This window comes from Scyliorhinus canicula, chromosome 11 (assembly GCF_902713615.1).
Source record: "Scyliorhinus canicula chromosome 11, sScyCan1.1, whole genome shotgun sequence".
NCBI lineage: Eukaryota > Metazoa > Chordata > Chondrichthyes > Carcharhiniformes > Scyliorhinidae > Scyliorhinus > Scyliorhinus canicula.
The window spans coordinates 50,034,452-50,060,321 of NC_052156.1; the positions used below are offsets into that span (position 1 = coordinate 50,034,452).

At 45.4% G+C, this 25,870-nt stretch overlaps 1 protein-coding gene across 1 annotated transcript in view; it reads right to left on the reverse strand.

The window, feature by feature from the left end:
• Positions 1–735: 735 nt before the first annotated feature.
• Positions 736–25,870, reverse strand: part of prickle2b (prickle homolog 2b) — a 441,701-nt gene continuing 416,566 nt past the window's right edge. The window contains 7 exon segments of the mRNA XM_038810573.1: positions 736–2,225; positions 5,603–6,451; positions 10,055–10,241; positions 15,778–15,855; positions 15,858–15,928; positions 15,931–15,982; positions 18,077–18,210. Coding sequence (XP_038666501.1) covers positions 1,354–2,225; positions 5,603–6,451; positions 10,055–10,241; positions 15,778–15,855; positions 15,858–15,928; positions 15,931–15,982; positions 18,077–18,210 — 2,243 coding nt within the window. The 3' untranslated portion in view covers positions 736–1,353.

A 25,870-nucleotide genomic window follows, 5' to 3' on the forward strand; every position in this document is an offset into this window, starting at 1 on the left:
GTCTGCACCGGCCCTTGGAAAGAGCACCCCACTTAAAGCCCACTCCTCCACCCTATCCCTGCAAACCCAGTAACCCAACCTAACCTTTTGGACACTAAGGGCAATTTAGCATGGCCAATCCACCTAACCTGCACATCTTTGGACTGTGGGAGGAAACCAGAACACCCGGAGGAAACCCACGCAGACACAGGGAGGAAGTGCAAACTCCACACAGTTACCTGAGGCCAGAATTGAAACCCGAGGGCAGCACGGTGGCCTAGTGGTTAGCACAACCGCCTCACGGCGCTGAGGTCCCAGGTTCGATCCCGGCTCTGGGTCACTGTCCGTGTGGAGTTTGCACATTCTCCCCGTGTCTGTGTGGGTTTCGCCCCCACAACCCAAAAAGGTGCAGAGTAGGTGGATTGGCCACGCTAAATTGCCCCTTAATTGGAAAAAATAATTGGCTAATCTAAAATTTAAAAAAAAAAAAAGAATTGAAACCCGGTCCCTGGAGCTGTGAGGCAGCACTGGTAACCACTGAGCTACCATGCTTTAAAGATAGTTATAAATTCCTTTACTCCACAAATTCTCATGTGAAAGAAAAAATATTTTCAGCAAGCTGGATTAGCATGAATTGTATCACTGCACTAAATTTAAGAATGATTTCAATTAGCATTTATGAGAAGCATGAATGTTTAGATAGTGAACAGTAGAAAACATCTTCAGATGTTTTAAGTCAAAAAAGTTTAAAAAACATTCTGTTAAAGGATGCAACATTTTAATAAATTTCCATTGAAAACAACACAAATAAAGTGAACATGCATGGACTACTACTTCAAAACACTTTTTACAATACAAAATATAAAAATACTTTCTTAGAAATCCTCCATTTGCATGATATATACAGTAGATATAACTTAGTGAATTTCCAATTTTAATTACAACACATTTGCATTTAAATACACGACAGGTTAAGCAGTTCTGTAACTTTGTTTGGTATAACATGTTGATTGTTAAGCTTGATATAACTTTCTGTGGCAGTGGAAGGAAAAATACAGTACACAATATAAGAACACAAACAATATCTTAAGTTGTAAACATGCTCACAGCTATGTAGATGAAATTCTAATAAAATGTACACTACTCATTCGATGACTATAACTGCAGAATGTATATTAGATGATATATTAGAAAAAAAAAACGATTTAACCAAAAAAGCAAGCAAAGAACCCTTCACTTAACTCAGGAATATTGTAAGAACTTTTAAATACTGATTAAGTTATATTGCCTTTGCCAATGTTAATTTCTTAATAATTAATTTGAGTGCAACTTTTTGTAGTTTACATTCTTGCTGAAAATAAAATGTGCAAAATGTTATGAGATAATGCAGTTCTTGCTTTTTTGTCTCTTCCTGTAATGTGATTGGCACCTGCCACTCAGGTTGGATGATAGAGGAACGGGTGAGCTATAACCATACATAAATTCATCACTGGTAATGGGACGAAGTTGAACAGGGCGTGGAATGGGTTGCCCTAGGAAGTATCCTTCTTCCTCAGACTCTGATGAGGAAGAACAGGTAGAACACCAATCATCATGGTCATTAAAATAAGGTCTGAGCAACTTGTCACCTACTTGGTTCTGCAACGTAAGGTCAGAAGCAGTTCGAGGATACCGACCATATGGATCTCTCAATTGACCATTTCCAAATGCATCCCTGCTTCTTCTTCGCATCATTAATTGTTCATAGTCTTCACTTGAAAACATCTGAGACCTATCCCTCATTTGATAGCGTTTGTCTGAAGCTAGATGAAGAGCATTATCAGAACGAGATCGTCTGGACCTCCTTGGCCTGTGACGATGACGGCGAGAATTATTCTCCCGATTATGCATACGTCTCTGGGTTCGTTCACTCATGGGTGCAATTCTAGCGTTCACACTAGTTTGCATTCTGTTACTTACCGCGCCATCTGGACACTCGTACCCTGGTGGCAGTCTTCCTTGACTAGATAATTCTCTATACTGCAAAGGGTGCCTGAGTCTATCTAAGGGTGCCTGCAAATCCTGGTATTGCTGGGCAGAGTTTAGACTTCGAATGGACTCTGTGCTTCTAAATCTAGCAGAAGAGTTAAGTGTACCCATGTTGCTAAGTTTTTCTGATCCATTCATGCCAGAGTCTTTGCTCAAGTCAGGCATTGAAAACCTGGACAAATGCTCTTGGCGCTTGGCACCACCTTCCACAGAAGCCCCTGAAAAATATAATTATTTGTTGGCAAGATTAAAAAACAATGATGAACAGGCGGCCTTAAAATTAAATATAGTAACTCTCAAATGTGCTTGAAAAAAACCCCTCTGAAAATAAAGACGAAAATCAAATTAAGACATATTAATTTTAAGCAAATTTTATACTGTGAATATCCAAAATGATTTCCTTTATTAGCTTTGTAATCTTTTTCTGGAATTTGCTGGGCCTTCGGGGACAGACTCAGAGGTAAGAAGGTTGATAAAATGGCGTCGCAAGGTGTCAGGTGGTGTGACCACCCACCTTCATGCCATTTTGTCAGCGTTGAGAAAGTGACAGATGGTCCAACCACTTGGAGCCAAATAAAACATGGTGATCTCCCAGTGGGCTTTGGGGAGGAGTTGCCAAGTAATCCTAATCACCTTTCTAGGCATTCTTTGGTCCACAGAGGTGACCCTAGCCAAGTGGCCATCTCCAAACCATCAGTGCTTCCTGCCCTATGCAATCCCCCACAACCCCTGCCTCACTGGGGCCTGTCTGTGCCCTTGCATCCCCAGACCCCACTTACCTGGTTATGAGGGCAAATGCCCATTAACCTGCCCTCTTCTTAAAGATACACCTCCAGCAGCGGCCACCGGTCCTGTTGGGGCCAGCACAACTGGGGGCAGGTCACCGTATTTAATAGGATAGCAGGCCCAGTGGCAGCAACTTATAATTGGTTGCCGCACATAAAATGCAGTCCCCAGAACCCAATCGAAGTGGGGTTGCCCTGTTTTTGTCCCAGCAGTGGAATCCTTGTTGCCTTTGGAAAGTCCTAGCCTTAAGTAAAATAATTGGTAACCATTGGGATTTTCAATGGATTTAAGGATTGGCTTAGCTACATGAGGAGAGGACAAAATAATCATTGCATTAAGCTTTCTGTCAGCTCAATTAAACTCTTGCAGGACTACTTCAACACAAAATTAAAAATCAATTATTCTGGGCCTGAATTAATTTATGATGACAATCCTCAATCTAGTATTGTCTAATTGCCAGTCATATCCTGAGATTTACTGTAATATCATAAAGCAATCGAAAACTGGAGGTGTAAATTTCAAAAATATGGAAAAAATACTCATTTTTTGTAAGGGTGAATTAAATCATGGGAACTTATGTCTTGAAATGTGTAATTCCAAAATCTAGTTTGTCAGATTGGGAGGATCAGCAGACATATATTTTTAAAATGTATTCATTCATGGGATGTAAACATAACTGGCTAGGCTAGAATTCATTGGCCACCCCTAACTGCCCTCGAGGAGATGGTGGTGAGCCACCTTCTTGAACGACAGCCCATGTGATACACCCACATGATTAGGAAGGGAGTTCCAGGATTTTGACCCAGTGACAGTGAAGACATGCTGGAGGCATTCCACATCAGGAATCTCTGTGACTTGGACGTGAATTTGAAGGTAGTGGTGTTTCCATGCATCGGTTGCCTTGTCCTTCTGTGTAGTAGAGGTTGTGCATTTTTAAGGTGCTGTCAAAGGAGCCTCGGTGAGTTGCTGCAGTGCAGTGCAAGGGTCAACGGCAGGGTTCGAAAGAATGTGGAGGAGCAGAGAGATCTCGGAGTTCATGTCCATAGATCTCTGAAAGTTGCCACCCAAGTGGTAGAGCTGTGAAGAAAGCCTATAGTGTGTTAGCATTTATTAACAGGGGATTGAGTTTAAGAGCCGTGAGGTTATGCTGCAACTGTACAAGACCTTAGTTCGACCACATTTGGAGTATTGTGTGCAGTTCTGGTCACCTCATTATAGGAAGGATGTGGAAGCATTGGAAAGGGTACAAAGGAGATCTACCAGGATGCTGCCTGAATTGGAGGGTAGATCGTATGAGGAAAGGTTGAGGGAGCTAGGGTTTTTCTCATTGGATTGAAGGAGGATGAGAGGTGACTTAATTGAGGTGTATAAGATGATGAGAGGGATAGATAGAGTGGATGTTCAGCGTCTTTTTCCTTGGGTGGATGTAGCTGTTACAAGGGGCATAACTATAAGGTTCATGGTGGACCTTATAGGAAAGATGTCAGAGGTAGGTTCTTTACTCAGAGAGTGATTGGAGCGTGGAACGCACTCCCAGCTATAGTCGTGGAGTCGGACGCTTTAGGAACTTTCAAGCGGTTATTTGATCTTAGTTTCAGACTAATTGGGCACAACATCGTGGGCCGAAGGGCCTGTACTGTGCTGTACAGTTTTATCTTGTAGATGGTACACACTGCTGTCACTGTGCACTGTTGGTGGATGTTTAAGGAGGTGGATGAGGTGTCTTGTCTGGATGATGTAAACTTGTTGAGCGTTGTTGGAGTAGCACTCATCCAGACAAGTGTGGAGTATTCCATCACACTCCTAACTTCTGCCTTGTAGATGGCAGACAAGCTTTGGGGAGTCAGGAGGTGAGTTACTTGCTGCAGAATTTCCAAGCTCTGACTTGGTCTTGTAGCCAGAGCAGTACAATATGTTTGGTCCACTTCAGTTTTATATATAATCTCTCACTCTCTCTACATATATATTTAAACTACGCAAAAGATTGACAGCACAGTGTTAACACGGCTGCCTCACAACGCTAGGGACCCGGTTTTCCAGTGCGTGGGTTTCCTCCGGGTGCTCTGGTTTCCTCCCACAGTCCAAAGATGTACAGGTTAGGTGGATTGGCCATGCTAAAATTACCTTATTTGTCCAAAAGGTTAGGTGGGGTTACCGTGTTATGGGGATACGGTGGCGACCTGACCTGAGGTGTTCTTTCAGAGGGTCGGTGCAGACTCGATGAGCCGAATGGCACTGAAGCGATTCTATTGTTCTATGCTAGATTGTTATTCCTTTCCCAGCTAGTGGTGGGCTTTTGGAGTGTGTTGCAGCTGCTGTGATGGGTGTTTGCTCTCCACATGCCTTCAAAAGGGAGCAGGACTGATTCTTGACTGGGATAGAAACTACATCATAATGAAGGTAAATGGATTAACAGATACCAAACACACTTGGCCCATGAATTCCAGAGCTAGTTCCGATCACCCTAGCACGTCTGGGAGCAATTTTTCCATTGTTTATTGTTCCCTTATGGACCTTGGTTTTTTTCTCCATTTTATCTGCTTCTTCCAGAATATGAAATTCTTTCATGTGCCTGTGGAATTTAGGCAGTATTTAATCATGATGCTGGTGCCATTATGAGAATGTACCAACTAATCTCTTCCTGCCATCTTTGTTGACAACACCAATCTTAGCACAGATCAGAAATCGTACCTGGAATTTCTGGTCAAAATGGCTCGGATACAAGCTGGCCTCTATGCTAATGCTATCTTTGTTTAAGCTAATAGGCTAATAGGTTTATCTTAAATAATAGTTAATCACAATACTATACCTGTTGCATTTGAAGGTGCAAGAGATTCTACGGATTCCCTTGGGGTTTGTTCAAGAAAGGTGAGTTGATCGGTAAAACTAAGTGCACTGATTGGATGTCTGGTTCGACACTGATGAGAAATCAATTCTCTTTCCATCTCGTATCCTTGTACAGTTGGATTTGATCGAGATTCAGGAATACTATGGCTCGATGCACTGCTGAAACTTTCTTGAGTTCTGACTGCTGAAGGATAATACTCTTCTTTGTTTTCTTGGATAAAATTCTCACTATGATCTTTCAAGGCAGCAGTTGAACTTCTCTTTGCATTAAATTCTTTCCCCCATATATCAGTCTGACTGCACTGTGTTGGATTAAATTCATTCCTTACACTATACTGACTGAGAGGTTGAGAAGGCCTTTCTGTAAACTTAGCCCTCTCTGTTGAATCATCTTCAAACTGGTAGACATCTCTGGTTTTCCAAAGTGTTTCTTTGTTCAAACTGGCTGCTTGACCAGCAAGGCTTAGCATGTCCATTTGCTGAGAAAGAGGATCAATATCTGTAGAATACCTGTTCATTGCTGCTTGCGAAATAGTTTGTCTTAGGTTTTTATCTTCTACTTTACTGCTGTTTCTACCTATTCTAGCACTGCGTCGGGATTCTCTTGATCGTGCACTTTGAAAGGCAGAGTCTGAAGAATCAGAGCCATTGGGATCTTCCCCAATGCTACAGGATCTGGAACAAAATATCTGCCCTTGTTTTGGTAGGAAAGGTCGTCCAAGTAATGACTTCTTGCAACGTGCACAGCAGAAACACAACTCTGTAGCGTGCCAATGTTGACCATCATATGTCATCTGCCCTTGGTCAATACCTTAATAAAATAAAGTTTTGTTAGAGAAATTTTTTATTGGATCACTACCTAAAACATTTACAGATCCAACATATCAGTTTTGAATTTACAGTATTTGCTTGGTCATATAAGTGGACTATATAAATAATGCAATAGTGATGACATGCACAACTAATCGTGTGTCCAGTAAAACGTTTTTCAAGTGTGAGAATAAAGAACTGTGAAAAGAATTCAGATTTTCTGTGATCTACTCTATAAACAATATTACTTTAATATTCCTTTTGTGATGAAATGTAATTTCTAGTGTATTATTCAGGTTTCAGTAACACACAATCGAATAACCAGAATCAAAAGGCAAAATAAATCTTAACGTACAAAATCTGCATAGTGCCATTCTTCAATTCTGTCTCATATAGCGATTTCTAACTATCATTGTTCTACTTTACTGAAAGCTTTAACTCCTTCCTGGAATATGGTTCCACATACATAACTGCATTTCTGCACCCTGTCCAAATAATCATTATTTACATGTAAGGCATGACAATCAGCATTACGCTGTGACTAATTTTGTGAAAGTGAACCCTAGCCTAGTCCCCACCCACCAGCCACATTCACATTTAACAATTGCTGAAGGAATCATTGCATAATATTCAAGAGAGGCAGCCTTGGATGAGTTTTCTCTTCCCTAACCTAAGGGCAATGTTGTCAATTGCATCAGCCTTGCTGTAACAAAACAGATATTGTACCTGAGACATTCTTGTCCGATATGGCTCAATTACTGCCGATTCAAATTTCCAGGAAATTTGTAATTATAATTGCCTGGACAAATTTATCGGCCTGCAAATCTGTACAGGTTGGTATAGAAGGCACATAGAATTGGTAGGCATCTGTACAGATCTGTATATTTCTTGTTGTGCTGATCTAAAATCTTTTTAATAAGTCTACAGGAACTATGAAAAGCATTTGACATATATAGATTATGCAGTAAGCATAAAGCACTCCCAATATTATGAGCATCTTGATTTTAAGTATAATTATGTGATATGCGGCGCTGAAGAACCGGGTTCAATCCTGGCCCGAGTCACTGTCTGTGTGGAGTTTGCACATTCTCCTCATGTCAGCATGGGTTTCACCCCCACAACCCAGAGATGTGCAGGTTAGGTGGTTTGGTCACACTAAATTGCCCCTTAATTGGAAAAGTGTATTGGGTACACTAAATTTATTTTAAAAAGTACTTCTCCTCCAGGAGACTTGTTTTAAAAAAGTCTCACTACCCACCCATTTATCACTCAGTGGATCTCCCTCCTTGGAGGTGGACACAAATCCAGAAGCAAAATTGATTGTTTTTCATGCTGTTTCGTAGTTTTGTCACCAATAGCTGGTTGCTTTTCCATTGGTGGTCCTTTGACCTGCCCTGGCAGCCACAGTATTAATGTGGCTAGTTCAGTTCAGTTTCTGATCAAAGGTAATCCCCAGAATCTTGATTGTAGGGGATTCAACGATGGTAATGCTATTGAATGTCAAGGGGCGATGGTTAGATCCTCTCTTGTTGAAGATGGCCATTGCATGGCACTTGTGTGACATGAATGTAACTTGCCACTTGGCTCCCCCAGTCTTAATATTCTCTAGGTCTTGCTGTATTTGGGCATGGACTGAGGAGTCGTGAATAGTGCTGAACATTGTGCAGTCATCCGCAAACATCCACTCTTCTTTTTTTTTTTCTCTTTTTTTTATAAATTTAGATTACCCAATTATTTTTTCCAATTAAGGGGCAATTTAGCGTGTCCAATCCACCTACTCTGCACATTTTTGGGTTGTGGGGGCGAAACCCACGCAGACACGGGGAGAATGTGCAAACTCCACACGGACAGTGACCCAGAGCCGGGATCGAACCTGGGACCTCAGCGCCGTGAGGCGGTTGTGCTAACCACTAGGCCACCGTGCTGCCCTAACATCCACTCTTCTGACCTTATGATGGACGGCAGGTCATTGATGAAGCAGCTGAAGATGATTGGGCCTCAGACACTACCCTGAGGAACTCCTGCAGTGACGTCCTGGAGCACAGATGATTGACCTCCAACCACCACAAACATCTTCCTTTGTGGCAGGTATGACTCCAAACAGCAGAGAGTTTTCCTCCTGACTCCCATTGACTCCAGTTTAGCTAGGGATCCTTGATGTCATACTCGGTCAAATGCTGCCATGATGTCAAGAGCAATCACTCTCACCTCAGACATTCAGTTCTTTTGTCCATGTTTGAACTAATGAGGTCAGGAGCTGAGTGACCCTGAGCAGGTTATCGCTGAGTAAGTGCCGTTTGATAACACTGGTGATGACTCCTTCCATCACTTTGCTGATGATGGAGTGGATTGATAGGGCGGGAATTGGCTGGGTTCAATTTGTCCTGCTTTTTGTGTGCAAGACAAACCTGGGCAATTTTCCAAATTGCCGGATAGATGTCAATATTGTAGCTGTACTGGAGCAGCTTAGTTAGAGGTGTGGCAAGTTCTGGAGCACAAGTCTTCAGTACTATTGCTGGAATATTATCAGGATCCGTAGCCTTTGCAGTATCCAGGAAAAGGCACTGAAGAGTCAAAGCTAAGGATTGAGTCAATATGGGCAAAGTTAGGTGCAAATGCAGGAAGATGAAGCTACATATTTACATAACACTTTTAATGTAATGAAATATCCCAACATGCTTCCCAGGAGTATTATGAAATAAAGTATGACACCAACCAACCGACCAACAAAAGGAGATATTAGGTCAGGTGATCAAGAGTTTAATAACAGAGGTAGTGTTAAGGAATGTCTTAAAGGAGGAAAGTAAGGTTGAGAGATATAGGGAGGGAATTCCAGAGCTTGGGGTTATTGAATGCATGGCCACCAATGATGGAAACATTCAAATGGAGATGCAAAAGAGGCCAGAAATGGAGGAGAGCAGTGGTCTCTGATTGGAGGAGATTACAAAGATAGGGAGGGAGGGGTGAGGCCTTGTAGCAATTTGCAAATAAGGATTAGAATTTTGCAAACAGGATGTTCCTTGACCTGGAGCAAATGTAGGGTATTAAGCACAGTGGTGATAGGGGAAAGGGACTTGCTGCAAGTTAAGACATGGGCAGCCGAGTTTTGGATGACATCAAGTTCAGAGAGGATAGAATGTGCAAGAACAGTCAGGAGATCAATGAGGGGTGGGGGATCCGGGGGGGGGGGGGGGGGGGGGGGGAAAGGGAGGTTGGTTTTTATAAAATGATGTGCAGTTTGAATACTATGTGTGGTTTTTGTACATATTATAAAAATGACGTGAAAAACATGGGAAATATTTAGCAAAGATTCACCAAAATGATACAGGAATTGGTCACTTTCATTATCAGACTGAGGCTATTTATACCGGAGGGGCTGAGTTAATTACAAGGATTATTGGAGAATACAATGTTTTCCCATGAAGAGGCAGAGACCAATCCTTCTTGTAAGGAAAATTAGGTGAATATTTTAAACCAAAAAAAAAGAAAGGCCCAACTTGTCGTCTTTTGTCTATAAAGTTACATGGCTTAATATTCAACACAAGTCTGGTGAAAACACAAAACAGACCAGCACTTATTCTTTTGTCAAGCATATTAGACTTACCTATATGCTCACCACATGTATCACAATATTCAGCATAAAGAGACTCAAAGCAGTTACAACAATAGGGTCGACCTTCTTTCATGATGTATCTCTGACCTCCTAGGACAGTTTCACACTCAAAGCAGCAGAAATGCTTCATATGCCAGTGCCTACTTTCAGCCTCTGTGCACTCATCTGCAAAGATGATCTATGAAAATAAATTTTTTTTTAAATTTCTTTATAGAGCATGAAAATGCCAAAATACTGTACTGGTTTAACAGTTGGAGGGTCAACACAAGATTTATTAAACTTTAACTTTTATATAATTCTGGGCTGGATATTGGAATACACAAAAGATTAAAAACAGGTAATTTTCTTCCCAGTGATATTTTTTCTGAACATACATGCAATCTGGCACAAATTTTATAATGATTGAATCTTTAAATATTACTTTGCTCACATCCAAATCAGTCAGTAGCTGAGCCACTATATATGATTACATCAGCACCGGCCATTCACAATTCAATTTCCTACCGTTTTAGACGATGGTGTATTATGAATTCTGAAGCTCAAACTGAACTGTAAATAGACACCTGTAAATACGTGCGCTGGCCAGACCGGGGAGGGTAACAGAAGTATGCCGACTAAAGGGGAGGGGGGGGGGGGGGCACGGCCACAGGGGGAGGGAAGACAATTGCTTGTAAATATATGTGCTGATTGTGGCTTGTCTTTTTTATTTTCCTTGGCAGGGTTTTGTAATATATAACTTATGAATTGTGAAATATAAAATGTGAAAACCCATGAAAACAATTTTTAAAACGTAATCCTCTTAACGAGTAGTGTCCTGATTAAATTTCCGAAGAACACTAATCTGAATATAATGGTTAGGTTCCAATTATGGAAAAGATCCCTTATTGGAAGTTTGATTACTGTGGGATAAGAAGTTGCCCATTGCTGCCAGTTTTATAGAGACATTTACTTTTTTGAAAATTTAAGCAACAAACTTGTGAGACAAAAGTAATGTGCACCAGAAGTGAGCAGGTTCAGAGCAACCTGGTTTATGATATAGCTGCAGTTTTGTTTTCTAAGGAAGGCAAACAGACGAAGAAGACATTCTTTGTCACACAGCCTTCTTGACATCCAAAACAAGTACAGACTGGGTTATTGGGGCAAGGCAGAATCAGGGTATTGAACTTGACGATTAGCCATAATTATAATGAATGGCGGAGCAGGCTCGAAGGACCAAATGGCCTCCTCCTGCTTCTGTTTTCTATGTATAAGCTGCTAGCTACTAGTGTTAATATCTCTGTATCCTTGCATAAATGGAAGCAATATAGGAAAAATTTCAAAGATCTTACAAGGTGTTAAGTTGAGGTAAATTACCACAATCTTCCATTAAAGTAGTGTATGAAGCATGTAAACGATTTAACATTAGTCTCCGCCCACACTGCCTTACAGCACTTTCACATCCTACCACAAATGCCCATGTTGCGTGAAGTGCCCAATGTATTTCTTCCGGCAGAGGGCAGCACAGTAGCATTGTGGATAGCACAATCGCTTAACAGCTCCAGTGTCCCAGGTTTGATTCCGGCTTGGGTCACTGTCTGTGCGGAGTCTGCACATCCTCCCCGTGTGTGCGTGGGTTTCCTCCGGGTACTCCGGTTTCCTCCCACAGTCCAAGATGTGCGGTTAGGTGGATTGGCCATGCTAACTTGCCCTTAGTGTCCAAAATTGCCCTTAGTGTTGGGTGGGGTTACGGTGATACGGTGGAGGGTGCTAACCTTGGGTAGGGTGCTCTTTCCAGGAGCCGGTGCAGACTCGATGGCCGAATGGCCTCCTTCTGCACTGTAAATTCTATGATTACTCCCATTTGAAAACGTATCTTCACTTACACCTTTACATGCATCCAGCTGAAAACCAAACTCCCATGAATTGTGGCTTGAATTCATGTACGTGCACTCATATCCACTCAATCTACCTGCTGACACTTGTGTATTACTGCAGTTTTTTAAATCATTGAAATTCTGGCTTCAATTCTATTTGCAGGATATGGAGCCCATAATAGACGGGTCAGGACACTTGTCAGAATTAGACTCCATGGGGGTGAAATTTAATTTTGGTGAGAGCACATAACAGAGCGAGGGTTTTGGCTGCCTGTCATACACACCACCCACAATTTTCAGTTGACTTTTCCACAACCTTCTGTACATATCAAAACTAAAGGAGCGATTTTATGAAGAAGTTTCAAAGTGTGGTAGCGAGCGGGAACTGCCGCGAGCTTCCCGTCGCTCGGCCAGGCGAGACCGTGACCAATATAAAAGGTAAATTGGTCCACTTAATGAGGCCCCATGCAATGATGGTCCGCCCCAGCTGATTCACCGGGACCGCATTCGCTAGCCTCCTTCTAACAAAGAGCAGCACTTAAAACAGCTCCTGAACAGTCAACCCCACTTAACTCGCAGCCACGCCTCCAGATGTCCAGCCCCATAATTCGGGGATGTAGACCTATGCAGACAACTTGAAGTGGTCGAGGACAGACGGGATGCCCTGTTCTCCCGAGGAGTCTCGGAGGGTCAGCCACAGGGCAGTCAGTGGCGCCTGAGATGCAGTCAGCTTAGGGAGTGTGACCCTGAGGACCAACACCCAGTGCCGTAAGGTCAACAACTTCCAATGGGCTGCTTGGGCGAGTTGGCACCAGACACCCCTCTCCCAAGCAAATGTCTGGCATAGCCCCCCGCCCAGCACAGTTCTGTGCCCCTGCCCATTCAGGTCCAAAAAGTACCACCCATGCCACGAACTCCCCACTGAATACTGCCCATCTCCCCAATACCCCCCAATCCCCGAGCACCCAGAACCCCGTGATGAACCAAATGTGTTGCTAACAATGCCCGAGCCCCTGCAGGTGAAGTTGGTTCACAACTGACAGAAGAGGGCCCAGACGGATGGAACGGTGCAGTACACCAGAGACCTCACCCCATATGAGGAACGGGACCTGGAGGTCACGGGGGTTGTTAAGGGCAGATCAGTAATCACTGTAGAGGTTGGCGCACGATGCAGAGGTGAGGATCCACCGGCCCCAACCAGATGAACTGTCAAACGCGAGTTGTCATTGCCTTACTAACTGACCTATCACCCCCACTGACCACATGTCCATTCTCCCGCAGGATCCTAATCCGACGGTGCTGGCCGATCTGGGGTGTCACCATCGCCCTGCCCTCGACAGTGACCCGCTGACAGTGTCGACACAGTCCCATCACCCTTGAATGGTGCTACACAGACCCTCGAGGATGGGAAATGAGGGGGTGGAGGGAGGAGGCAGAGGGATGGGGGGAGTTGCGGGAAAAGGGGAAAGGTTGGGGAGAAGGCGATGACTGACGAGGGCACGCCCTAGGTGAAGTGGGTGTGGATGAGGGCCTCCCTGGCCCTATGGGCTTGCCGGACCCTCAACGCCTCTGCACTGTAACTCCATACTCCAAGCTGGTCTATAAGGACATGGCACAGGTGCGGCACTGACCCCTTATTGAGGCAGAGCCTCCTGCAGCACACGCTGTCCATCATCTGTTTGAAAGACCAGCGACACCTGTATATCTTGGGCAGTCACAGGCCTCCCCTCTGGATCCCTCCCTGGCCTGATGGGCAGCTGGGTCCTGCACATTGGCTGCTGTCACAAGCCTCTGTCGACACTGCTGCCACTGCCTCCTCTGGCGTCTGGCCACCTGCAGCACCGCTAGGGCAAGTTCAGCAGGATCCAAGATATCAGCAATACCATGTAACATCTATGAGGAATTGGGAGGGTGTGAGACTGATAACCCACCTTGGGACCCTCCGAGTCCAAATTGCTCCCCCTTAAGTCATCACCGTCTGATTACGATGATAAGCAATAACTCCCACATGCTACCATGGCATGCCTACCCACAGAAATCCACTTAGGAAATGTGAGGTGCTCACTTAACTATGATTGCCAATTCCCAATTAGTAATAGCCTTCAGCCGCACGGCTAGAGGCCTCCATGGTCAGTGGAGAGTTATGGGTGGTCGGTGGGGCAGGCTGGCTGGGGTTGGCCGAGGAATTGGCATGGCGGACCCGCGGGTTCTGAGAGAGCTCCCAACCCTCCAATCCGAGGCCATGGCTGACCAACCCCTCCGACCCTGCTCCGCAACCACCATGGCGGACCACCTTGACAGAGGCTGGCCCCCTGGGGACCCCCCCACCTCCCTCTGAGCAACAGGGTAGCAACCCCAGTGTCCCTGGCCTCTTGCCTGTGAGCGAAGATGGCTACTCACCTCCTTGGGTCCCCACAGCAGCTTTCCGCCAGCTTCACATTTTTAAAAAGGTGCGCTAACAGCACCCCCGTGGCCACTTGCTGGGGAGGCCATTAGAGCAAGAGAGGCCATTGGATAGGGCGTCTCCCATTAATTGTCTGGAGATTCGGCTTAAGTGGTGATTACTGGTTTCTCGCCATGCTATGGCAGGGTACTGATTTTCCCAATGGGAGCGGGTCAGTTAGTTCGCAAACAGATTGGCGCCCGGCGCGGTTCTTGTTTTTGCCTTCTCCCATGATTTAATGGCCTTGTCGCTTAAGTGCAATATGGCCATTAAATTGCACCCTTAATTTCACCTCCAATTTTAAAACTCTTGCCCAGCAAGTGGAATAAACCATATGGGGTGCAAAGGACTATTAAGGATGCAGAAAATGAGGAAGTAGGTTGGATGCCAGCTTTGCATTTGAACTCCCTGTTCCTTTAACTGTTGAGCTCCTTTACAACTTTTTCCTTTTGACTCACCACTTCGGCTATGTAGGCTCCTCACCAATGGCTTTCTGATTTTCATTTGTTGCAGGCAATTTGCAATACTGCATGGCATGTTTCCAATTGTTCCATGACTATGCACCCTTATAGTTGCGAGGGATCACTGCCCCACATTCCAGAATTTCCTTCCTAACCTTGCCACTTAAAATCCGTATTAAACAAAATAAATTTAGATTACCCAATTCATTTTTCCAATTACGGGGCAATTTAGTGTGGCCATCCACTTACTCTACACATATTTGGGTTGTGGGGGCGAAATCCATGCAAACACAGGAGAATGTCCACACTCCACACGGACATGACCCAGAGCCTGGATCGAACCTGGGACATCGGTGCCGTGAGGCAGCAATGCTAGCACTGCGCCACCGTGCTGCCCTAAAATCCATATTTGTGACCATTATTTGAACATCCTTCCTAATATCTCGTCTTTGGTCCAGTCTTCAATTTTTGATTGGACCCCTATGAATCACTTTGGGATATATTTCATATTAAGATGCAAGTGTTTTTGAAGGCGTCCATAATCTGGAACATAACACTGAATTTTATGGAATCCAGCTCTGAGTATAAAACACTTGAAACAATTTTATTTATGTAAAACATGTTTCTAGATATCGCACATGTCCAAAGTGGAAATCAAGGTGGAAAAGTTTAATCCAATATAACTTTCAAAATTTCTATGTTGAGAAACAAAATCCTTTTGACAGAGTGAATACTGAGTTGCCACAATTTTTCTGAATTGGAATTCTGAAGTTGTACAGAACAGGAAAGAGGCATTACAGTCTTTCTTGTAATTGTGAATATATATAATGTTAAATGTGTCAATTTCATGGTATTGATGTAGTCATGTTAAGCGGTCTAAAATCTAAAGTGGTTGATTTAAATCTAACATTCTCTATTTTTGTAAACTAAACTTGGAGCATGTTTTTGTGAACTCACCTCATCACATGCTGCACATCTGGGTTTCAGACGTTCAGCATGATGTCTCCCACAGTATATCTTCCCAGTTTGGTAAATAAATAAATCAAATCCACCAATAGTTCATTGCATGTGGCACAGACAAAACATCGAGGATGCCAGCAAACTCCGGGCCTGCTCGTGACGCAAATACTGCGATGTCTCCTCCATTGATTTGTCCTCCACACTGATTTAAAATGAAAAATAAAATTATGGTACATTCGACATTTCGAGAAGTATCTAACTTTAAAAAAAGCAAATACCGGTGATGCAGTGATCATCCTTGTTAAATGCCACTCATTTTAACAAATAGTTACATGCCTTTTTCCTTAAAAATAACATTTTCAATTGGTGAAATAGATTTGTAATTTAGTCATTAGTTATGATAATAACCCTCACTTGTGACAGTCTTGGTTGTGGCCTTTGTCAGAAACACATTGCTATCTAAATTTAATTGTGCATTGTTTTTATGTGAGTGAAATAGAGCAGAGCTCATTATCTCATGAATATTTTTAGACTCCTGGACAAATCCTTTTGTTTGAATCTATCCATCATGAGCCAATCTCCCAAGCATATTTTCAAGGTTTTAGTCTACCCTTTTCCTTGCTACTGACTCTGTACTTTAAACTTCTCAGGTAATCTTGGAAATAAATACTGTACAATAAAACTTGAACATCCAGACATATGACAATGACTTACAACTGAGTCACTCCTAGCCCAGAGCCATCTATTGGGAGATGAACAAATGTATTATAATTTGGCCACAGGCTTCCTATATTGTTGGAATCAATGCCACTAATCTGATTACATGTTAATAGACGTCAAAGAGGTCAAAACATCACAGGAAATCAGAGACGTTCCTTATTTTCTTGTATATGGCAATTAAATAATATGGTACCGTGCATGAGTATGGACTTCCAAATCATTAGCAGAAATTGAATCTCCACATATAAATTGAATTATTTACCATCCCACAGGGTGGGAGACTAGAGTGTGGCCAACCTGATCAGCACTACTCTCATATGCAAACACCTCATTCTTTTTTTAAAATTCAGAGTGCCCAATTAGTTATTTTCCAATTAAGGGGCAATTTAGCGTGGCCAATCCACCTAACCCGCATATCTTTGGGTTGTGGGGGTGAAATCCACGCAAACACGGGGAGAATGTGCAAGCTCCACACGGACAGTGACCCAGAACTGGGATCGAACCTGGGACCTCGGCGCTGTAGGCAGGAGCGCTAACCATTGTGCTGCGTGCTGCCCCAACAACCTCATTCTTTGCCATCATTTTAATTGATTGGAGACAATAAAATTAAGATTACAAAAATATACCAAAAGCCATGAAATATCACAGGAATTAAGGAACTTTTAAGAAAGGGACATCAAAAGGAGGCTGGATGGGAGCTTTGCATGTAGTGATTGAAATTTGAACTTCTTTCCAATGATTGGGGTAGATTGGAGAAGTCTATATCTTCAGGTCAGCCATTGCAATTTTGCTATACTTATGCCGAGTTGTTAGGTTATGGTAATAATGCTTGGTACATGGATAATCTCAAGAGGCACCGTCCAATATTGGTTCATTCATAAGAATTAAATATACAAAGAATATAAAAATATTGAGAAAAAACAATTCAGCCACCAAGCCCTTGCACTGACAGCTGAACCTATCTAACTATTTGAGGAAAATTTCTACAAGTTTCTTTTGTAATTTAGAAGCCAGTGTTCAAACACCGATTTGATTGTGTATGGTAAGATTAGGTCTGTACTTTTAAAGTCAGTTTTATTGCTAATTTAAAACGCAAGAGTATTTGCCTGCTTTATAGTTTTTAGCATAAAAAAACTCAAGAAATCCAGGGAAAGGCTGGGTGAATTCCAAGAAATCAATCTTTTATTTTGAGCATCACTAAATCTCAAAAAACAAGCGAAAGTCAAGAAAACACTCACACGCCCTAGATTGTAATGCTAACAAACATTTTCTTTATGGTACTAGCCCCTAATTAGATCCCCTCAAGGATCCATTACTTTTGTTCCTGCTTACACTTCTTATAGTGCCTTCAAGGCACATTTTCTAATGGTTTTAACTTCTTTGCAAAACAGGTACTATATTAAAGCGAACATAATGTTCAGTGGGATGCAGCCTCATGTTGCTGAGTATCCAGATGCTTATGCTCCACGAGTCCCCTCCCAACAAACTTATTAAAAATAGAAAACTGAAATTAATTCAAGTAATACTTCAATTTAAAGTTTTCTAAGCATGAAATGTATTTAAAATATATGTTTACCTGCTCACAAATTGCACCAGTCATGGTTATAGGGAAAGGTCGAATAGTACCTCTTCCCAAATTTTCTCTTTTCTTTGAGTACTGAAAAGACGCAATTCTTCTTTCTTCTTCATCAAGTGAGTTGCAGTACGAACCTGACAAGTGACCATACGATAATCATAGCAAAGTTAAAAAGAAATATTGTGCCCAATTGTAAAACCCCTTTAATTCAGTCCAGTTTTCTGCATCATTTCTGAACAGGAAGCAGTGTACTGAAAGGACACATAGCATTGGAGGAAAGAATTATTTATGAATGCATGCCTGTACACATCATGTGAATTATGCAAGGCTAAAATTATAAGAATGTGAGGTTACAGAGCTCTATTAACTTGTAAGTGTGCATGATATTCAGTGAAGAATGGTGTGTCTGAAGTAAGTTGCGACTCGACCTATGCAGTTGACTTGGGGCAGGGCTATCAAGTTGGTTCTTCAATATGTCTGCTTAATTCTTAATCGGTAAGAATTTAGTAATATATTATCCCACAAGAGATTTTACCAACTCTACATAAAGTCAGTTTCCAAACAAATCTAATATATTTTGACAGAAAAATTAATGGCATTCATAACTAGAAATTTGCAACTATTTATCTTTGACACACTTAAAAACTAGGGGCTGGATTCTTTTTTTCAGAGTCTAAGTGCTGACGCCAGGACTCAAATGGTGGGTTCTACGACCCGCGGAAGTTGCACCGGTCCCAGAGCAATTCAGGATTCATTAATGGGCAAGCACTGGCGCCATGTGAAACAAGAGCAATTGCAATGAAAACGGTGTCCAAGGCGGCACGGTGGTGCAGTGGTAGCACAGCTGCCTCATGGTGCCGAGGACCAGGGTTTGATCCTGGCCTCGGGTCACTGTCCAAGTGGAGTTTGCACATTCTCCCCGTGTCTGAGTGGGTCTCACCATCACAACCCAAAGAAGTGCAGGTAAATTGGCCACGCTAAACTGCCCCTTTAAGAATTAGGCACTTTAAATTAAAAAATAAGATAAAGTGTCTGATTCGCCGGGGTCGTTGGCACTCAATAGGCTGACAAGCTGCAGCCGCATCAAAGCACTCCACTCCCCACACACATTCATTCCAGCCAACAAGAGTCTTTTCCCCGATTTTTTAAACCACAAGTAAACCTCGCCATTGATAATTCCTCCTGGTGGAGCATTGCCGAAGCCCTACAGATACTGGGGTATGCCCATTAATGACATACCAACGATGTTTACTGTATGTTCTGCGTAGTATGTTTTACACCATTGTCGCGGCACCTGGCACCGGCCTCGATTTTCGGGCTGAAGTGCAATTCCCTGCCCAATCATGTTTCCGATTCCCTGGGCGGCCGACAGAGAATCCCACCTTAGAAGTATACGCGTACATGCAAATTTCCTGCATCGATGTGTAATTCGGCTTTGTGGTCACACACGATTTACCAAGATACTGTTGAATTTCAGGGTACAATGAAGAAATTAAGACCTTTCCCTATAATTTGCAACCATGTGCAAATTACATTGTTAGGGTGAGATGATGTCAAATTCTGTGACTCCACCTTTCCAACTACCCACAAGAATATGTACCATATTTCAAAGGGGCAATTTTCCAGGTCCTGCTTACCAAAACGGAAGCACCTGATTGAAAGAAAACTTATAAACTGAGATTGCTTGTGCAAACAGTTGACCATATTTTGGAATTTACTACAAACACTGAGTGGGAGAAAAGAAACTGCTGTTTTGTTCAGGCAGCCTCCCCCTACACTTATCACTACTCTTGAAAAAAACTGTTTCTAAAGACAATTCACAGAATCACTGAATCCCTACAGTGCTGAATGAGGCCTTTTGGTCCAACAAGTCTGCACCCACCTCTGAAAGAGCTCCTCACCTGGGCACCATCCTCTGCCCTAACCCATAACCCCAACTAGCCTTTGGACACTAAGGGCAATTTAGCAACCTAACCTGCACATCTTTGGACTGTGGAGGGAAACCGGAGCACCCGGATGAAACCCACGCAGACATGGGGAAAGTGTAAACTCCGAACAGTCACCTGAGGTCAGAATCAAACCCGGGTCCCTGGCACTGCGTGCCCAGCAGGAAACTCGGCACGCTGGATGAATAGTGGGAGAGGACAAAATTGAGATTCGCGCCAGGCGCAAACCATTTTGCGATTCATCCAGCCCACTCCGATGGAGAGTTTCTGGATCACGCCCAAGAATATCAGTAACCCTCATTTACATTCATTTCAATCTCATTAACGAGATTGAAGTCGAAAGTAGCGGCCTCCAGGAATTCCCTGACTCCCCAGCGAGAACTCAGTCAGGGCTCGTTTAATGCGCCTTTTCAAAAACGGGAACATAGTGCAATGGCTATGATGGGGAAGTGAGCAACAATTTCCATTTATCAGCATGCAGCTCAGGGGCAACAGAGCTGGTGCCCCAGTGTTCGGAGGGGGAGGGGGGCTTCAAGGGGTCGGGCTTTGTCAGGGGGCTGAAGCATTCCAAGTTGGGGGTCGCCAAAGGGCCGGGGGGGCCTTCAAGCCATCTTAAATATTGTGGAGACCCATAACGGGCGCAACCACAGCTGCATCAGTAGCTGTCCTACCAAACTCTTCCAGGTCAGAGCCCTGCTGCGGCTTCTCTCCTGAAATCCCATTTTACTTTGTTTGACTGTGAGCAGCCCCTAGCTTCAAGCTGAAGGCTATTTCAAATTAGGAATTTGCCTTGTTATTTGTGAGAGCAGCCTCTTGGAGGGCACACATGCCATGCCTGAGAGGATGGTCAGTTCATTGCATGTCCAGCAATCTTTAAAGCTGAACAATGTGCCTGTAGTCTAGGAATGTCAGCGCCACAGAGGCAGCTGCCAACAATCAAACACTAAAGAGCAGAGCTTCACTACTGAGGATCCTCTCACGACCAAAGGGTAAGTGTGTGGATGAACAGACGGCGGCTGAGCACGTTCCTAATGTTCCCGACAGAGGTCTGGGGCTACTCTTGTGGCTGGGGATAAGTGTGCAGCACACCTGGCTTGCTGGATGACACTCTTGAGAAGGCAGGACTGTCATGTTAAGTGTGAGGGACGCTTTGGAGAGTTAAGGGTTGCGGGATGGAAGCTCTGAGTGATTGTCAGTCTCTCTCCTTCTCCGATTTCTTTCAAATATAACAGTGTTTACTGGTGTCAATCCCGCAGAGGCTGCACTTACATTGCTGTGGTAGGTGAGGCGGGTAGATGCCATAGAAAGCAGCAGCCCCAAGGCAGGTTTGAGGTAACATCGCATGTGCGAGGGGCGGCCACACAGCCTGAAGACCGAGCCGCCCATCAGGCTGAGGAGGGACCCAGAAGGGGAGGCCAGCAATGCTGGACAGAGCTGATGAACAGCATGTGCGCCTGAGCAGGGAAACAGTGTTGCCCTTATGCCACATTCTCACGGATATGGCACCCCGTGAAGGAAGAGGACACCCGCTCCCTGTGGCCTTGAGTGTCACCACAGCCCACAACTTCTATGCCAATGGGGTCATTCCAGGGCTCGAGCAGGGACCTGAGTGGCACACCCCAATCTTCTGCCCACGGTACACCTGGGAGGTGACTGCTGCTTTGTATTTTTTTTAAAATGTTTTTTATTGGGTTTTGAACGTGTTATAAATAAAGGTATATACATCGTAAAGCAAAATACATAGGCTATAACAGGACAGGGGGAGCCTTCCTCCCCTCTCTTCTATTCTCTCTTTCTTTGTACAGATCATCTAATTAGGTTGGAGGGGGTTTTTAACATTAATTTCTGCAGTGGACTCGGCATCGGCCATTGCTCGTTTCTCCTTCCGTTTTTCCTCACGTTCTCTCGTCGTCCTGTGGTTGTTGCCACTGTTGTCTTCCCCTGTGCCCCCCGCCCCGTTTTAGTTCTCTTATCTCTTCCCCCTTCTGGCTCCCCTTTTTTTTTTGTTCTCCGCACCTCCCCCTCCCTCCCTTTTCCACCACTCCCCCCCTTCTTCACTGCTGCCCCCATTCTTTCCTGCTGGATTTTGCTACCTCATCTTGCTCCCCACCGGGGTCCTCCATCACTTTCCTCTCTTCTATAATTTCTTCGCTACTTATCCCTGGCTCCTGGCTACTTATTTATTCACGTGTTGGCTACAAACAGGTTCCCTCTGCCTAGGATGTCTGCGTATAGTAGCCCTTCTAACAATGCCTGTCGTGGTGGTCGTGGGTATGACCTTGTCTCCTTCTGGAGGATGTTTTTAAGCTGCAGGTATCTGAGTTTGTTGTCTTTAGCCAGCTGGAATCTCACTGCAGTTTGTCCAGTGTTGTGATCCTACCATCAGTGGGTCCTTGACTGTCAATGTCCCCCCGTCCTGTCTCCTGCTTTTGAAGCTGGCATCAGTGAGTGCTGGCTTGAACCGATGGTTATTGCAGATGGGGGCTTTGCCGCACATTTGGTCAGTCCGTAGATGGTTCCAAGTCTGGAGGGTGGCTACCACCACTGGGCCTGCTGGAGTATTTCTTGGGCGGGGATGGGAGTGCCGCCGGTGGCGAGGGCCTGAGAAAAGTCCCTTTGCAGGAGGCCTCCTCCGCACGCACTCGGCTTTCGCTCTTTATCCATCCTATCACTCCCTCCGCGGTTGCTGCCCAGTGGTAGAATGGTAGGTTTGGCAGGGCTAGCTCTCCCCTGGATTTTGTTTTCTGTAAGACCTTCTTTGTGATCCTAGCATCATCTCTCTCCCCCCCCCCCCCCCCCCCCCCCCCCATTAAAAATGGCCTTGGGGATACAGATCGGGATGGATCTTAGTGAGAGAGGTACCTGGGCAGTACGTTCATTTTGACCGTCTGTACTCTCCCTGCCAGGAAGAGTGGAGTGTGTTCCATCTCTGCAGGTGCTTTTTTACTTCCTCTGGACAACTCCTTTGTATTCCCAGTCATCAAACTATATCACCGTCAACCTGGTTCACACCTACCAACATCCTCAGGCTGCAGACTTTACTGCCATCGCCAGGATGTTGCAGGTCCAGGGGTGATCAATGGCATGCATGTCACCCTGTGAGCACTGGGGCATCAGCGAGTGCCCTATATTAACAGGGAGAGGTTCCACTCCCTGAGTGGAAGTTAAAATCATGTGTAACCACCACCTCCGAATCAAGCCTGTATGTGCCTGCTACCTGCAGCTACGTCCTGGGGCACTCAGAGATCCCCAGTGTCTTCGAGGACCACATCAGGATGACGGGTTAGATCGTGAATGAAAAGGCATCCCGCTAAGGTCATGGCTGATGATGCCAGTGCAGAGGCCTGAGACCAAGGTGGAGACCGGTTATAATGAGGCACACGTTGCCAACTGTGCTATCGTTGGGCGGTGCAATAGACTGCTTAAAAGGCGTTTCCGATGCCTTGACCGCTCTGGTTGTGCCCTGCAGTACATCCCCAGATGGTCTCCTACTTTGTGGTGGTCTGCTGTGCCCTCCCTAACAGTGAGATGACATGCTACAGGAGGAACAGGGACATATGGGCTCGTTTGAGGGGGGAAGATGAGGAGGCCCAGGAGGTGCAGAGGACGAGCCCGAGGAGGAACCAGAGAAAGGAGGACAGGCGACCGCAAGGGCCAGACACGCTAGGAAGACCAAGGAGGCTCTCACCATCTCCAGATTCTCTTAGGACAAGGCTGTGACCGTCAGCTCAACACCCCCCCTCCAAAATTTATCTCACCCACATCCTCACCAGCCCCCATTCACCCTCCCCAACTCTCTCCCCTATTTCTCTCCCACTCCCCAGCCACCCTGCTCCTCCAAGGATCTTGGTAAACATCACAACACGGTGACGGGTTTGTGTTGGCATTGTCAGTGGGTCACCATATAAGGCAGGATAGTGATGAGAACTCACTGTGAGGAAAGCTCTGTGTTCCTCAGTTTCTGCTAAAGTCTGACTCCTGTCTTTCTGTTAAAGGTACGCTCACACCCATCCTCTGAATGGGGTTTCCATCAGGGTGGGGAAAGTGGAAGACAACAGGGTGGGTTGCAGGCAGGCCCACTGTGAAGATCAACATGACAGAGGATTCACATGTATGAGGGGTGTCATGTTTAACATTGAGCATTGTGAGCCTGATGCTTGATCAGTCAGGGGGTCTATAGGGGTTCTATAGCAGGTGGCATGTGTGGGCACTGTATCTGGAATTGAAGGGGTTGTGCTGATGGGTCAACCCCTGGCATGAGATCGGGGGCAAAATTCTTCGACCAACAGCAGGGTCGAGAATCGCCCGGGGCCGCCGAAAATCCCACCCCCGCCATGTCCAGAATTCTCCCACCCGCAAAAAAGTCGGCGTGCCGCCAATTCCCGCCGCCCGCCTCGGAGAATGGCTGGGGCCGGCGGGAAGCTACGGGTTTCTGTGCTTGCCGTTATTCTCCGGCCCGAATAGGCCGAAGTCCCGCCGCTGAGAGGGCCTCTCCCGCCACCGTGGTTTGAACCACCTCTGTGCCGGTGGGATCGGTGCGCGAGCGGGCCCCCAGGGTCCTGGGGGGGGGCGCGGGCGATCGGACCCCGGGGGGTGCCCCCACGGTGGCCAGGCCCGAGATCGGAGCCCACCGATTGGTGGGCGGGCCAGTGCCGTGGGGGCACTCTTTTATTCCGCCGCCAGCCACGGCCTCCACAATGGTGGAGGCGGAAGTGAATCCCCCAGCGCGCATGCGCCGGTGGTGACGTCGGCATGCGCGAACCGGTGAAGGCCTTTCGGTGAGCCCCGGGTGGCGGACGTCAAAGGCCGCTGGAGCCGGTTTTGGCGCCAGTCGGTGTGATGCCAACCGCTCCGCCGCGGGCCTAGCCCCTCAATGTGAGGGCTTGGCCCCTAAAGGTGCAGAGAATTCCGCACCTTTGGGGAGGCCCGACGCCGGAGTGGTTGGCGCCACTCTACTACGCCGGGACTCCCCGCCCCGCTGGGTAGGGGAGAATTTCGCCCCAGATGTGGGGGTGGTGTTGGGGTGTTAGCCAGTCGATGGGGAAATTTGAGGGCTGGCAGGCGGAACTGATGCCAGGAGAGAGGTGTTAGCTTATCCTTGCAGTTTGTTGGAGATCATTGCGATCTTCTTCCAACATTGGGACAGCATTCTCTCTTGGTCATGATGCCCGCACTGACAGCTGCTGCTGCTGACTCAAAGGCTGCATTGCTGACCCTGCTGCTGCTCCTCCGACACCCTCGTGGAACAGGGTGCCCCATCTCTCATCCAAAGCGTCGAGAAACCTGGCTAGGTCGGCATCCCCAAAGCGAGGATCAGGTCTGCTCGCTGCCATGCTTGTGTGTTGCCTGGGAGTGAGTGATGAGAGAGCACTTAAAAGCACCTGCGCCTTGTTAGCAGTGAGCTGCTGAGGCGCGTGTCGTGGAATCAGATGGCAAGGGAGCCAATTATCTTTTGGGGTCTCCATTTTGCACTAACTGCAGTTGAATACAGGCCACGATCTGCCAACGCGGCCATCACGCAACTCCCTGCCAAATGGGTCCAAAAACCGGACTTTAACTTGAGTCACTGAATCACATCCGTTATATTAATCAGACAATGGCAGGGAGAAGCCAGAACATGTTAGCACTGCCCATCCAGCATGAATTCATAGACATTTTACATGAGCTCTGTCTCAAAAGGATATGCTTCAATCATGAATCTCTGGAGGAACTCTACTCTTGCTGTTTTCTATATATTCCCCCATCAAGAAAGTAATTCTCTCTTCCACAAGGCAGCTCAGTTTATATAATGATAGTTTTCACATTAAGATGACTGGGAGGACGTCATTTTAAAAAATATGTGCCAAAT